This window comes from Cardiocondyla obscurior, linkage group LG01 (assembly GCF_019399895.1).
Source record: "Cardiocondyla obscurior isolate alpha-2009 linkage group LG01, Cobs3.1, whole genome shotgun sequence".
Classification (NCBI taxonomy): Eukaryota; Metazoa; Arthropoda; class Insecta; order Hymenoptera; family Formicidae; genus Cardiocondyla; species Cardiocondyla obscurior.
In genome coordinates this window covers 11,081,700-11,097,105 of record NC_091864.1, presented here as the reverse complement: position 1 = coordinate 11,097,105, position 15,406 = coordinate 11,081,700, and the positions used below count along the sequence as shown (strand labels likewise).

The 15,406-nt window shown below is 43.8% G+C and overlaps 1 protein-coding gene across 5 annotated transcripts in view; it reads right to left on the bottom strand.

The window, feature by feature from the left end:
• The window catches only part of LOC139105825 (paired box protein Pax-6), an 82,202-nt gene that overhangs the window by 23,478 nt on the left and 43,318 nt on the right, over positions 1-15,406 (bottom strand). For all 5 annotated transcript variants that reach the window (XR_011546248.1, XM_070662143.1, XM_070662152.1 and 2 more), the window contains 2 exons: positions 7,362-7,552; positions 6,894-7,003 (listed from right to left, as the gene is read on the bottom strand). Coding sequence is in view for 4 of the 5 variants with exons in the window: in XM_070662143.1 (XP_070518244.1) it covers positions 6,894-7,003; positions 7,362-7,552 (301 nt within the window). In the remaining variant the exon portion in view is untranslated. The remainder of the gene's footprint in view (positions 1-6,893; positions 7,004-7,361; positions 7,553-15,406) is intronic.

Sequence of the window (15,406 nt, the reverse complement as noted above, 5' to 3'; positions counted from 1 at the left end):
GGTTGTTGGATACTAGGCCCTGGGAAGTCATAGCGACACGTGAGGGAGAAAAACGCGTGTCCGTAATTAGCGTCTCTTTATTCAGTCTCTTACGATTCATTGAAAATTTATAAAAAGTGGTGCGTCGCCTGGACGTGAGCCCGTTACGGTGCCTTAGAGCTGAAATCGATAGATCGGATACTATCACCCTTATCGTTCTTATTCCACCTTGTCACCCTCTCACGCGTTGCCGCCCTCCGATAGGCGACGGCGAGTTGACAGATGCCTGCGAGGTTCAGCGGAGTCAAAGAAGGAAGGAAGGAAGGAAGGAAGCGAGGAAATGAGAGAAAACTTACCCCGTTAACCCTCTGTTAACCCTCCGTTAAGAAACGCGTTGGTAAACAATAAGGAATGAGGTATAAAGCGGAGGATCCGGCGCGGTCTTTAACGCGAAAGGCAATAATACGCAAACACGCTAGATAAACCAGTTTCTTTGTTTTAAGAGTTGTAAAAAGAAAATTTCAGCTATTTATTTATAGAATATTTATAACATGCATATAATAAATAAAATCAAGAAATAAATATTTTTAATAAGCAAATAATCACTTTTTAAACTTTATCTGTACCATTATATGTTTAATTTTTTTATTGTATGTCTTAATTGCTCGGGCAATGGACTAACAAAGGATGGACGTTGCAGACGTTTTAACGCGAAACTCGAAGCCGCCGAGAGCTTTTATCAGAACGGATGCGGCGAATCCGCGACGCCGGTCGTTTCAACGCGCGTTCACCGTGCTCGGAGGAATTTCATCTCCAGATTCCGTTACATGTTTTGCGAACTGGTTTCGATCGCGAAAGAATCTCTCCTCGATCGCGGTTTCCGCGTGCGGTCGAAAGTCCGTAATGGCGAGACCGCGAACGGTCCGAGCGGAATGATTTGCGCGCAGCATACGCAGGAATTACAAAACCGAAGGGGGAAGACACCCTCCTGCCCGCCCTCAATTGCCCTTTTCCTCGCTTTCTCTACCTCTCCCTTGATACGTACAGTTAGTGCGGAGTACACAGGAAGTGCCGTAATAGGCGCATCTCAATAACGAAGCTTTAACTAGGGGATCGCAGACTGAAGAAAAAGGAGCGTAGGGTTTCCTTCCTTCAATATATTTAAAATTAATTTAAATTTAATCTGATTAAATATAACAAAGAAAAATGTATCTCTTCGAGAAGAGAACTAAGCTGGCAATGCTAACGCTGAACGAACCAAATTCCCGTGACATCCATCCATTTTTCCGCGTAAGCCGAAAATTCGCGACGCATTGAAAAGCTAATCTTTTTACCGCGGGGGTGTGCACGAGCAAAAAAGTGTTAACATGATTTTTTTTTTTCCCTACAAAGCTGTTTTTCCTCCCGAAATCGCGTTCTACCGCAAAATTTCGCGCGATTTTGGCCCGACACGAATCGACAGCCTAAATTTCTCGTATCGTCACGGGTGCGGTGAAGTTGATATCTCGTCGGCGATTTTGCACAGTGAAATATTGGGCACAAAGGGGATTATGACGATTCGATCCCCGAGGATTACCTCCGAATACTATCTCGGACGCGATAGAAGAGAGAGGATCGGCGTATTGTTTTCGATACGCAAATCTCAACAGGAATTTGCGCAACCAGTGTAGCAGGGAGAGAAGGGTGGTGAACGAGAAGTGAGAGGGGGAAAGAGAGAGGGAGAAATAGAGATAGAGAGCTGCTGTACATTATTAATCGACACACCTTTAGTCAGCGGAATCTAAACGTCACGCCGCGTTAATTTATGGTTCATTCCGTCGTTTAAGCAAATTCATTCCTGGCAGCTTACCACGTGTTACACAATACCGCATAAATAAAGATTTGCGCAAATTAAGATCGCAAACGAGTGCAAATCCACTTGAAAAATTGTTGCTTGAATTTAAATGCCGCTGTAAGTTATTTAAGCATTGGAAGCTCATTAAAACTATAAAAAAAAAAATTTTATCGATAAAATTATGTTTTAATAAGAGAGCTCAAAATTATAATACGCAAGGAATAAGTTTGATAAAAAATTAAAGAAATATTAAGAATTAAAGAAGAGATCTCGTGAAAAATTAAAACATCGTTCAATCGGGAAGAATTTCGGACTCGCAGAAAAAGTAAGCGAAGAGAACGGGTTAAGAACGCGTCGTCGGGACATAACGAGCTAGCATCTCGGCTATTATTGAGCGTGCGTCGCGTATAACTCGCTCGCGGGGAAATAAAGCGGAAGACAAAAGGGGGATAGTCGATACGCGCCGCGCGCCTGCATGCCGGCGGATATATAGGTAGATAGGTGGATAGGTAGGTAGGTAGGTAGGTAACCCGAGACTTGGCGAGAGGTCAGCCTTCGTAGATTGACGGACGCGATAAATCGAGCCGCTGTGACACCGGGACTCGAGTGACGCGTAGCGAGCCGAAGCGATGCGGACGCGACGCGACAACCCACTGACCTGCGAATCCAATGCATAGAGTTTCTCCCTCTATCTCTCTCTCTTTCTCTCCTCTATTGCTACACCGATGTGCATATAGATCGCCACCGCGATACAGAGAGAGAGAGAAAGAGAGAAAGAGAGAGACGCAGCCTCGTAAATATTCTTGTTTATACGTCACCCACGTAATGCCCTGGCGTGCGTTGGACGCACGGGGGTGTGGTGTCGGGATCCTGAAATAGAACGTAGCTCTACGTGTGCATCCGCGACGTCTCGGCGCGATATATCCGGGTCGCGGCGTGGCCTTCCTGGGGAATCTTGGTCTATCGGAATTTCAAACCCGGTCGTAAAAATGCGCCGGCGACGTCTGGGATCTCGCGATCGCGGCGGTTTTGCTGACGCGAGGCAACCAGAAGCGGAAGAGAATTGCTTTGCAAGAAAAGATGAAGTGTGGAAATGCTAAACGTAGCTCTCGCACGCGAACATCCCTCGTCGAATCTCCGTCGATTTGATATCCACTCTAAGCTTATTTCCCTTCGATCGGCTCTTTATTGTAATGCGTTAGAAAGTTAAAATTAAAAGATTTATATGCACATTTTAAGGAATTCTCGCGTTCCTGGGGTGAATCGGAAAACGAATAGTATCGGTATACTTCCGCGAGTAGAAAAAGTAACGAAGGACCGACAGTAGCGAGAACAACAACAAGCGAAACGGAGGCGAGCAGAAGCACGGCATTGTGCCGGTCGGTGATAAAAGCTGTCGCATCGTTTAGCGGTGGTGCGTGTCTAACCCGGGAGAAAATTCGACAAAAAGAAAACGCGGGAGACCGGGGAAAAGAGGAGGAGCGAGGCGACTGATGGCGAGCGAGAGATCGGGCTCGCGAGATAAAGAAGGCTGACAATAATGCGCCTTCGGTGCACCCTCGATCCCGTGGTACCGGGGCGCAGCAGGCAGCTATTATATTGTTTTACCTCCGTATCTCGAGATCGGAGTACGCCGCGGAAAGCTGAATACCCGCGCCTTCGGCTAACAGAAAGAGAGACCCGGAAGAAGGAGTCCGCAAGGGAGACTCACACAACAAGGACATGCCGGTGATAAAGGCGCATTAACCCGCCTTTCGCGACTCAAGGAGATTGAATGCACAAGGTGCCATTAAAATTAGACCCAATCCTCGCGCTTGGTCCGATATATTCGAAGTAGAGCCAGAATATGATCAGAAACCTGATTAAACTTTTTTATCTATACATTAAACAAGATAGAAATTTTTTTTACAAAGCCTATCTTGTATTTTTTTCTTTCCATTTAAAAAATAATTTTTATGTAACAAACAACTTTTGTGCAACCTAAAGTTCCATTATTTTATTGAGTAAGAATATTACGCTGGCGATTATTGTTCTCCTCGACATTGTCAATCAATGCGTTCATGGTGCGTACATATACCGACGCATATCAGAGATATTGAAATCGCAGAAAGATATTCGAAATCCCGAGTCGTAGGGACGCTCGCGCGGGAGTTTGGAGATGAAAAAACAATGCCGCAGCGACCCGAACCCCTTTCGCCTCGATCGCGATGGAAATCCTTTCCACGCCGCTCTCTTATCTCTCTTTGCTCTTTATCTCGCCGGTTTCCCGTCCTTTTTCCCTCCTTTTATCTTCCCTCCTCTCTCGCCCGTTTATTCTCTTCTCGCCGTCCTGAAAATTCTTCTGCATGCCTCTACGTCGTCTGGTCTCGCGCAACGCGGCACAATGCAACCCCGGGGTGCATTGTCAACCAGACTCGCTAGACAACAACGTCGACGAGGGCCGGGCGCGATGGCATCTAAACTGACTACATTTCGAAAAATGTTTCCTCAACGACGTCTAGGGAAGTTAATAGTGCGCCGATTCTGCGCGTTCGATCGATCGATGTATAATTATTTCTGCAATTGATGACGTTTAAAAAGAGTTTGCAAGGATGACGAAACTGCCGTCACTTTCAAGGCAATTATAGTCCTTTTTTCAGGCCATTATAATTGTTTCAAGGGAAATTTGCCCTGTTGATCTATTTTCCACATTTTTCTCCTTCGTGAGACAAATACAACAAAAATGATAACGACGCTATTCGACAAACGCGTAAAAAATTAACAAGTTGCCCCCGTGCCCTTACAGAGTCTTTTAACGTGAATTCTTTATAGAAAGTGCGAAGAAAGTGCGTTCTTCTCCCTTTGGCGTTATAAAAGTATCGATATTATCAGGAGAGCCGTGCAAATCGCTCAAGACTTAAATAGCTTCCTTTGAAGAGCGCTCGGAACGGGTTGCGACAACGAAGGGTTAACTTTAACATGCGTGGTAACTAATTTGTTAAAATAATCCCTCACGTTAGAAATAAACTGTATTAACGGTTTTCCATTCTCGACACTGTCAGCACGAAAAATTGTCCTTTGTGTAATTTATATTTCTCTTTTATACGCTTTACTCACTATTATTTGCGTAAAGCTGAATTTTTTACAGTAAACGCAACGTACATTTTTCACATTTATTATAAGGGCTAGTTTATACCAAGGTAATGTTTTTATACAGCGTATATAGACTTGAAAAATTAAATCATAATTTCAGCGCCGCGTAGAATTCCAATTGAAAAAAAAGTTTGGAAGGTCCCGGACTATCATGTGGACTACTAAAATCGAGATGCGCCATACGAAACCGGCCAGAAATCGAAAAATTTTGCCCCCTTCGTCAAAATGACGACGAGAGGATGAGGGAGAAGAACGAGTGGCGCCTGCAGCTCGCGCGATGATTGCGCCGTAATCTGCTTTCGCTTTGTTTTCCTGAGGAACGGGGGACGGGTGCCGCGTGATTGGCCGGAGGCGTCGTTGGGGCTTCCGTTTCGACCGATATATCGACAACAGTCGAGATACTTAGGGAGGATACACGCGGCCGAGATAGATCTCTAAGAAGAGGACGAAAGACAGAAAAAAAAAGCAGGAGGGAAGACGAGGAAAGCCGATGCCGGGAGGACGAAAGGGAGAAGAAAGGGGAAGGCTGAAGGGATGAAACAACCCTCCTAACACGGGTTATCCTATAAACGGTACTTCCCCCGCAGCAACGCATCGATAATCCGGCCCCCCGGGGCCCACATGCGGTTGAATGCTCGCTACAGTTACCATATTTGATTGCGTACCCCCTTCCTATCCTCTTCTGTAAGATCGGGATATGAAATAATATGCTGCCCTATCAAGTAATACGGGATAACGCTCTACATTGCGAGGATCTCGTAATAACAGGCGCCATTTTTGCATGGAATTTGTACTTGCAGGTCATAAACAGTTATTTCCAATTATTGCGTGTATCTGAATATAGTTAATTGCAACTATAATCTGCTTTATATGATTACACATAGTTATATATTTAATCTGTTATCGATCTATGAGAAGTACGTGTGGTTATAAAGTCTGTAGTCCTTTTTTCAAAGGGTTAATTAAAATTGCGTTATTATTATTATAATTATTATATTATCGTATTTTATAAAAAATGCCTATACATCGCTCGACACATATAGAAGCGCAAACTATTTAGCATCTTGTCGCATCGTGCACCACCGCGAACAGGATCTCAACCTTTTTTTTCTCGCGATCGGCAAGATCGACGGAGCAAAAACGAAAAAAAAAAGAAGCCGAGGAAAATCGTTCACCACTGCTCCTGACGCACCCTGCCCCAGTCACGGAGTTTGCAGTGGTGGCAATGGCGGGAAAACGCGGGGGAAAGAAATCGCATGCGTTTGATGTACCGCCGCCAAAGGGAACACACGCGGGGAGAAAGGGAGGCGGCGGGGGGCAGGGGCAGAGGAATACGCCGTCGGTGGCGGAGTAGTTTCGCCCTGGGTTGGTCGGCGAGCCGACTGCAACCATGTTTCTGCGCAGCACCCCCGCTATTCCCGGACCGTTTCTCTCTCCCTTTTTTGTTCATTCGTTCCGTTTCGCCCTCGCGTTTCTCTGTTTCTCCGGCCCTCCGAGGGGGCCGCGCTTAAACGTTACCGGAAAATTATTACCGGAAAAGCGGCGGCGGCGCGCACACGCGCGTGTGGCGAACCGCGGGACCCGCCGACGGAATTACATTGATATTAGTATCGTTTAGCCCGACAGATTAATTAATTAAAACGTACCTCGCCCCGCCCGCTCGTCTGACTGTGGCCGCTCATCCCGCACGCGTATTTGCGTTTCGCGCGAGCGCTTTAACGTGGAAAGCATACCCGGAATATCGTCGACAATTGTCGAAGGCTCCCTCCCCGCTGCATGTGAGCCTCTTGGCTAGCGATAAACACGTGTAATTCGATCGAATATCTCCGAATCTTATTTTTATTTATTATTATTTTTTTCTTTCAAGAAGTTGTGCTGTCGAAAGAGTAGAAAGAAAATCTTAGCATAAAAAAGTATATCGTGAGAAATAATTGAAGTTTGAACTTACCTTTTTTCGCGTGCAGGATGTCCGCTGGGTCCGGCGGCAGAGACGAACAATGGCTTGGACTCAAACTAGATTGTATCGACGAAAAGGGACTTCCCGCGCTCGAGGGATACCTAAGACAAACAATTCCTCTTAGCAAATGTGTGTTGGTCTGAATCTACAATAACGCGGTAAGCTTTGAGACGTAAAGAATTAATTAATCTTATTCATTAATTTTTTCTGATAAACTTCTTTTGAATAAAAAAATTAATAAAGAAACACAGAAAGTCAGAATAATATCAATTTGACGTAACATAATCAAATTATGATCAAAAAGTGACGTAGGTTTGTTACAATTTGGTTTATTTGTCAAAATTGGTGTTATACCGACTTTTTGTTCTCTCTGGATAGTGTCAGTTAACATCGCACGTGTTTTGCATAATACAGTTTTAACGAGCTGATAATTGATCTGTCAAGGAGAGTAAGTCTTACCAGGGATTGGGCCGCGGCCAGCCGGTGGTTTGCCCATTTAGTAGCCTGAGTTTATCGTAAACGCTCTCCGCTGGACTGCCGGCACCGACGCCAACCCCCACGGCGCCCACCCCTTGTTGCTGCTGCTGCTGCTGCTGCCTCTGCTCTTTCTGCGCGGCCAGATTCCTCAGTACCCTGTTGATCGAGGACACCTGCAACCCAAACACATTTGCCGGCATGTAGAACAGGCTAAACCTACTCTGGCGAGTGAACTCTGCGCGTTCAACCATTCCGTCAGTAACCGTACAGTACACTTCTCGTTTTAATACACTTCGGGACCAAAATAAACACAAGTACCATTCTTCACTTACTGTTTAAGTAAAGAAAGCCTGAGGTATCTTACCATTAATCCCGAGAATCAAACAAAATTACGCAAGTCTATAAAAAAAAAAAAAAATGTCTAGTTGTACATTCTTTTTTTTTTATTATAAGTTTATTTTTATTATATAAAAAATTTAAAAAAATCATCACGCGTCGGTTCGACAACTCTTTCTCTCGCTCCTTTTCTCTCATCTCTTCCCGATGGTATCGGATTTATTATAAACGTGAAGTTTGCGGGGTGCAATAAAGATTCCCCGAGAAGGAGGGACGGGGAGAAAGGCGCTTCTACCCGATGAAATGCGACGAGAGCGGTAATTAAAACGATGCGGTGAGCGGCTGCCGGCGCGGCGCATTGCACGAGGGAGTTAATTACCTCCGTCTTCAATTATATCCGTCTCCGCGCCACTCCAAGGGGACTTGGCTTCTGCCTGACGTAAGTACGTAAGCACTTGCGTGGTCGCGGTGAGGCTTAACGTGCCCTCTGCGCGCATCCGCGTACCGAAATTCGCGATCGCTTTTACTCTTAAGTGGGCGTTGCAATATTAATCACAATGTATCGCAGATATCGCAATAATTTCAGCGCGACATGAGACGGGAAATCTACCCTCGAGAGAATAATTCGGCCTATAATTTCATATTTCCAACAATAAATGTCATCGTTTATTATTGTATATTATTTATTAAAAATATCGTAAAGTTATGGCTGAAATCAGTTCCTATATTTTTCTCGCGGTGTACGAAAGAACAATTCTATTTTCTATATGTATACGTTCGTTTCTTTTTCTTTGGTATACAAATATTACAAAAATTTTCTAATTTTTCTAATTGAACAATTTATTTCATCAAGATAGCTGTAATTTTTGTTCTATTCTCGTCTTTTTCTTTGACACTAGTACCAGAAAGTTCACCAAAATTATTTTCGAGATATATATGTATATATATTTTGCGCAAAATAAAAATAAAGTTAAAAGTAGAGCTTTTTATATTCGCAACACCAAACCGAGCGATCCGTTTTGCGTATGTATACGCGAACACGAACGCGAACGCGAGCGCAATGAAATATCTACGGGCGCGAAAAATTTACGATCTCCTAAAGACAGGGTCGCTCTTTTTATTTTCGTATCTTTTATTTGTCCTTCTTGCGCGGGCTGCGCTCGTCGCTTCTGTCACTTACAGCTCGTATAAATCCTGACGGTGCCCGTAAAAGAATCCTCACGAAACTAAAGCGTCGAGTCCTCTCTGCTGCCGATAGTTTTGCAATTTATTCTCTTGCATTATACCACGTCGAGCGACGTCGTATTAGCCCCCAAACGAAACATTGGGTTACCATAACTTAGACTGCTTTTTAAAAGTCAGAATTATTAAATTTTCTTTTGTTTTCTTCAAACATTCCTAACTTGCGCTTTTTTTTTACTGTTCGGCGTATTAAATAAAAACATTTTTTAATTTATTAAATTTCGAGATAAATTTTTTTATTCACAAATGTTTACTAGTTATCTTCGTAATTTTCGTTATATTTGTTACTGTTTCATAAATAGAACGCGTTTCACCATACATAAAAGTACCTTATTCTTTAAGGGTTAAGGGCGTAGCAAAGGAATGTAATTTTCAATTCTAAACTCGCAGCGTTGAAAGAATTAATCCCAAAATGCACGGTGATTTTTCGTAAGGCTATATGTCGCGTGTTGATTGCGTTTTATTACGACGGATCAAAAGCAGGGGATGTGCGCGAGAAATAAGCCGGACGACGGTAGTGCCGGCAGATCGGGCGTGGGAGATATTCGTTCCCCAGGGTTTGTTAGACCCGGTGTCAGGGTACCGTGGCGTTGAAACGAGCTGACATCTCGGACCCACCAACGGAGCGAACGTCATCCCCCTCGGCGCCCACGGCGGCCACCATCGCCGCCGCTGTCACCACCGAAGCCACGCTCGACCGTCGTCCGTCGTGTCTCCCCGCCGCTGACGCGAAAGAGACGTCACCGGCACTCACCCCTCGTCTTGCCGGCGACATCCGACGTCCGAAACATCCACGTACCACCAAAGATTCAAATACCTTCCGTCAGCAAATTAACAACTTCCGCGGGGGAGAGAACTCGACTACTTTATCGGTATGAGATCGCGAACACTTGATTATCCTTTGACTAGTTTTAAAAACCCGACTTGAGAAAATTAATTAATTTAATTGATTAAAGGCCAATTGACTACAGTTTGGCGTAACTTTTATTTTTTAGGATAGGTAATACTTTCTTGTTCAATTTCACGTCATTATTTTTTACCTTGACGGTATTCCTGGCGTCAAACTGCCCTTCTATCACGTGCCTATCGGAGCGCGGAAATCCGCGCGATCTTTGGACGAGACCAGCTCGTCGATGACTCTAAGCTCGCGTCCGTAAAGTTGGCCGATGTCAAAACTGATTCACAATAAGGGAGAAAAAAGTCGTTGTCGCGCACAAAGAAGCACTTGGCGACAAAGCCGGAACGAGAGCGACGGTTGCCTGTCAAGGGACAATCGGCGCCTCGCGTGACATCGAGTGTCCGGGCTGTTTGACCGTTTTTTTCATTCACGTCAGACCGCAAACATCGCCCGCTTCTCAATCGTCGGCGACGTGCGTCACCCCCGTCATTATTTGCGGGGATCGTTGCGTCCGTGGAAATCGACACCACAATAAGCCCCGCTTTTGTCGAGCAGCCACTTCGCGAGGAGGCTGCGAGACTTCCTTCATATACCGATCTCGTAAGCGAAAAGTTCTTCTAAACGTTCTACGTAAGCTGCCCACTTCTGCATTAATTTTTAATGACCAATTGTTTGCCTTCGGTGTAATGACTTTCATCAAACGCTTCGGAGACGCGAGTGGAGAAGCCAACAAAGACTCCCGATATACATTGATTTAATTAAGTAAAGACCTTTTACTTCTTAAAATATACAAATCGGAAATAAAATGCGCTCCCCCGGAAGCTGTTAGTTGGTTATAATTAATTTGGCGTTGCTTTAAACGCTGGTATTTTAGGAAAGAAAGAATCGCACGGTTAATGAAAGACACGCGAGATGAGAACTACGCGGCGTTTTATTGGCTCAACGTTCACAATGGGACTCTCGACATATTTTTGCACGGGATACAGCGTCGCGCGGTGTGATACGCGAGCGGCATAAAAGGAACGTAGATATTATCCTTCATCCGTGTGCAGCCCGCACAAAGGCAAACGCGCGCGACAGGGGCTGAAAACGCGGCGCGAGAGGAAGAAGCCCGTTGGATCGATGAAATTAGCATGAAGCGTGAAGAGCTCGAGGGTGGCCGATCTCTTAAAAAGGGCGCCGGATAGAGACGTCATAATATTGCCTTCACACGACACCTTCGTGATAGTTGTTCGACAGAAAATATATCTCGCGCAAAAGTTCGTAAAAACTATTCGCGAAATAAAAATTTATATTTACTGTGATTATGGTTTTTCTTTGATACGAGGTTTTTTTTTTGAAAATAAAACCTTTTTTGTAAACGATATATTTTAATTAATAAAAATAATTTTATAAAATAGTTTTCATGAATTAAATTAATTAAATTTAATTCTCTAATAACATTTCAAAGCGCGAGTTATCTTACACCTCACAACATGTGAGATCTCCGATTTTGTCGAATACGAGTGATATTTTTTAATTGTCGCGTCGCGATATCACATTAATGATGCGGAACGCGTATAATGACGCATGCGTTATCTTTTAGCGCTCAAAGCGGAGGGCGACTGCAATTGTTACGAGTGCTTATTCGCGGTAGTCGCGTATTTCCCGGCTGGCTCGTTCATATGTATGTATAAGTCGAGGGTGTTAACTGTGAAGAGAGCGGAAGAGCACGAAGGGCGCCACAACTTTCTCCTTTCCTCCCGCTATTCAGACTACTTCCGTTATCCTGGGGGTTCCCGGGCGTGCAGCGCGGCTTTATTATCGTGAAAACATCCTGGAAATAATGGCCGGGCGATTCGACACGCGTAATCAGCAGCACTTCATAAAACTTATTCAAAAGTCGAGAGGCATGCCTCGGCGGAGACGCAAACGCAGTCGCGAATACGCGCGTTTATCTCAAATACAAAGATGAGGAAGCACAACTACTGCCTTTTTTTCTTGCAGAAAACAAGAAAATAATGCGGGAAGTAATGAATCGTAATAACTCTGTAAATTCTTCTTGTGCCGGGAATTAGTTAATGGGAGTCAAGTATAGTTTTATGATATTTCCAACGATAAATATATTTTTTTCTCAGTGCATAATTAACGTCGACACTACGCGATAAAATCTCAACAATTGAAATTACGTAACTCGAGCGTTATGTGAAATACAGCATTGTAGAAATTTTTTAATAACGTTACGTAAACTAATTATACTTATGTCCTTTTGTGTTCGCGAATGCTGATATGGACGGCGTGTTCTTAAAAGCAAAATGCGCGACGGGGAGCTTAATCCGCGATAATCGGCTTGAAAAACGCGTGCAGACGAAGGTGGGCGACAGCGAGAATCTATGATCTCCATTGACACGGTGCGTTAATCGGGGCTTACATGTTACTCGCGCATTATATCTTTGCGCTTCCCGTGCGCGTGTTTGATGCTCGAAACGGAGACTGCGGGAGCACGACGACACGTCCGTCGGCACGTGCTGGCGATATTCTAAACGTACGTACATACATATATGTATATGATATATACGTGGGGCAAAAGTAGGCAAAATGCCGTAACCTGTCATTAAGCTACCCCTCTTGGTCGCACGTTGATCGGGGGATCAAAATCACAGGTTGCGAGCTCCCTGTATCGAAATAATGACGGTGTACCAATCGTATACCTTTTCTTTTGCGGTCAAGATTTCTACAATCGTATTCCAGCCGTCTTTTGCGGATTCTTATATGATTTTAACTGAAAAAATGTTTTTATAAAGAATTTTTTTATCGAGTTTTATCGAGTTAGACTTTTAAAAAACTACTGTTATATCGAAAATTTTAGTACCAGATTAAAGTTTGATTTGCAAGTATAAAAATTTATATATATTAATTATTTAAGTACATTCTGAATTCGACGCTCTGTAGCAATCAGAATACGATTGTTGTATGCAAGAAAACGCGATTTCTCAGCGATTATTCGCAATTATGATCGTGACCAATTCGAAGAGCCGAAAAAGTGCGGTAACAGGCGCGCCACGCGCCGATACCGGGGATTTCTATATAAATTCTGCAACCCTCTGCAACATCGCGTTCCCGTACAAAGAGAACCACCACCCTAGCTCGCGTGGGAAATTCGACTGAGATCAGGATCGGAGATGATGATGAAAAAAAAACTGTACATGATAAAAAGAGAAAAAGAGAAAGACAATTGTAGAGACTGACATCTCTATTATGCGCGTTTGTGACAGACTAACGGGTCCCAGTTAATTCGATCTGATAACTCCAAGTATTCATACCGCACCTTTATTTGTTGGGGCGAATAGTAAATCGACGTGTGTGTTCCCTCGATTACAAATACTGCAGCTTATCTCGTCATCTATCCGTTTATCTCGTCTTATTACTTTATAGAAGAGTCAAAAATTGCTCAAGATATAGATTTTTTGCTCGTAATTTAGTAAGCAAAATCACCCTTGTCAATTTCAACCCTAAAATGGCTTACAATAACTCAGTACAATTTTTCAAAAGCTAAAACTATTAAAAACTTTTCTTAATTTTTCTAACTTTTTTTTCTAAATTATTAATTAATAACAAACACAGTAGTTTAATGATTTTAACTGTGAATTTAAAATCCTTGTTAAGAAAATTAAAAGAAAAACGATTTTGTCAAAACCTGAAATATTATTTTGTAATAACTTTTGACTGCGAGAAAAACGCAGGGTAATTTAAATTAGAACTTGTAATTAACGACGAAAGGCGTGATTATTATTACCTTCTAAATCAAAAGTTTGGGATACAGTGGAATAGCATAAAACGTGCGAACGAGGCGCGAAAGTATCCAAGCCAATTCCAGGCGACGGAGATGATTTCGCCCGGTGTATCGTTATCTCGTGGGCCATTATTCCAAAAGTTATCACAGGCAGTTTGATTTATCGTGCGAACCGCTAAGAAACTTGGTGCGGTCGTGGATCGTATTCTGGTGGTGCGACGGAATATTATCGGTATGAAGAAGGCGAGAAGAATAGTGAAACCTGAGCGCAAAGTAAAATGCACGTGACGAATAAAGAACTATTAAATGGATATACCCCAGAAAAGTCTAGAAAGTCAAAATAATATCAATTTGTAATGCATCGCATTGAGTTAATTATGACAAATATTGCAAATTGGCCATAATTTGATCATTTACACGTTAACTTAGTATTATTTCAATTTTCCGTTTTTTTTTTTTTTTCTTATAAAAAATTGCGATTATTGAAAATTTAAATACTGTAAAAAAAATTTACATTTCTTTTACAGATTATGCTTTCATGTTTAAAAAAAAATTCATTATTACGTATATATTTACGGGCAGTCACGGTACGAAGGCACCGAAAGTGAGAGGAAGACCGAGAGAAAGGAGTTGAATGGTCGCGCAGGCAACATACAAATTACATTTAAATAGAAGTCGAGAGGAACGCATGGTATTCGCAATTTAAACAGAAAGAGCCGCAGGGAACGAGAGAGAGAAAGAGAGAGAAACGAGTTAAAGAGAAAATGAGAGAGGAGGAAGAGCCTGGGCAGCGGCGTGTTTCAAAATACGACGTCGGCGGAAAAAAGGGCATGAGTAACGAAAAAGAGAAAGAGAAAGCTGCGGGATAAGAGAGTCGGGAGGGAGACGCAAGAGGGGTGAGGGAGAGAGAAAGACGTCTGATGCCACGTATAATCACAGCTTTTAATCTGGAACGACCGAGGGTGCCTCTCTCGGTGCGATATAAGGGCTATCTCGGAGGCAGCGAAGAGATACGCCGGCGACTCACCGCCGTACTCTCTTCCGAGAGGAGCACTCGGTATTTAGTAGCGCACCGGGGGGTTCTCCGGATGGCACGGGGGCGGGCGCCACGCGTCGCGCGCTATTGCCTCTTCGTGGACGAGTATGACGAACGAAGCACCGGTAACACCAACCCCCTCGGTTCCTCGAACTCCTGCGATCCGCGCGCGATTGATGAACGACGGTCCAGGCGGCAGGGGAAAATATGCAGAAAGGCTGCCACGTGCACCGTTTAACAAATCTGCCACGCGTTCGACCCGAGGACAATCGCTTCGCGTGAAAACCAGTCGAGATGAATGAATGACCGAATTGCTTGAAATATTTAAAAGACCGAGTGGTTTTCTTAGTTGTACGTCCACGACGTCGGGCAACTATGGTGTTGAAGTAAACGGAGATTGCGAACTTTGCAGCTTCAAAGTTTAACGAATCGACGACGCACGTGTGCGCCGATCGAACAGAGAACCGATTGCGAACTGTCTTGACGAATGATTTTGACAGCGAGCGTTAAAGGAACGATGATCGATCAGATGGCGGCGCGTAAAGAGAAGCGCGGTACAAAAGGACTATAGAAGAATTTTGCGCTTTGCGAGAACATCGCGATTGTGTGTCGAAGACAACGAAGGGACAGGACTCGAGAGTAAGGCGCGGCGAGATCGCGTACCGGTTCCAAAGAAAAAAAAAAAGAGGGAGAACTCGGCCAATCGAAGGAGTCGAAAGGAGATCACTACGGCTGATAGTGCC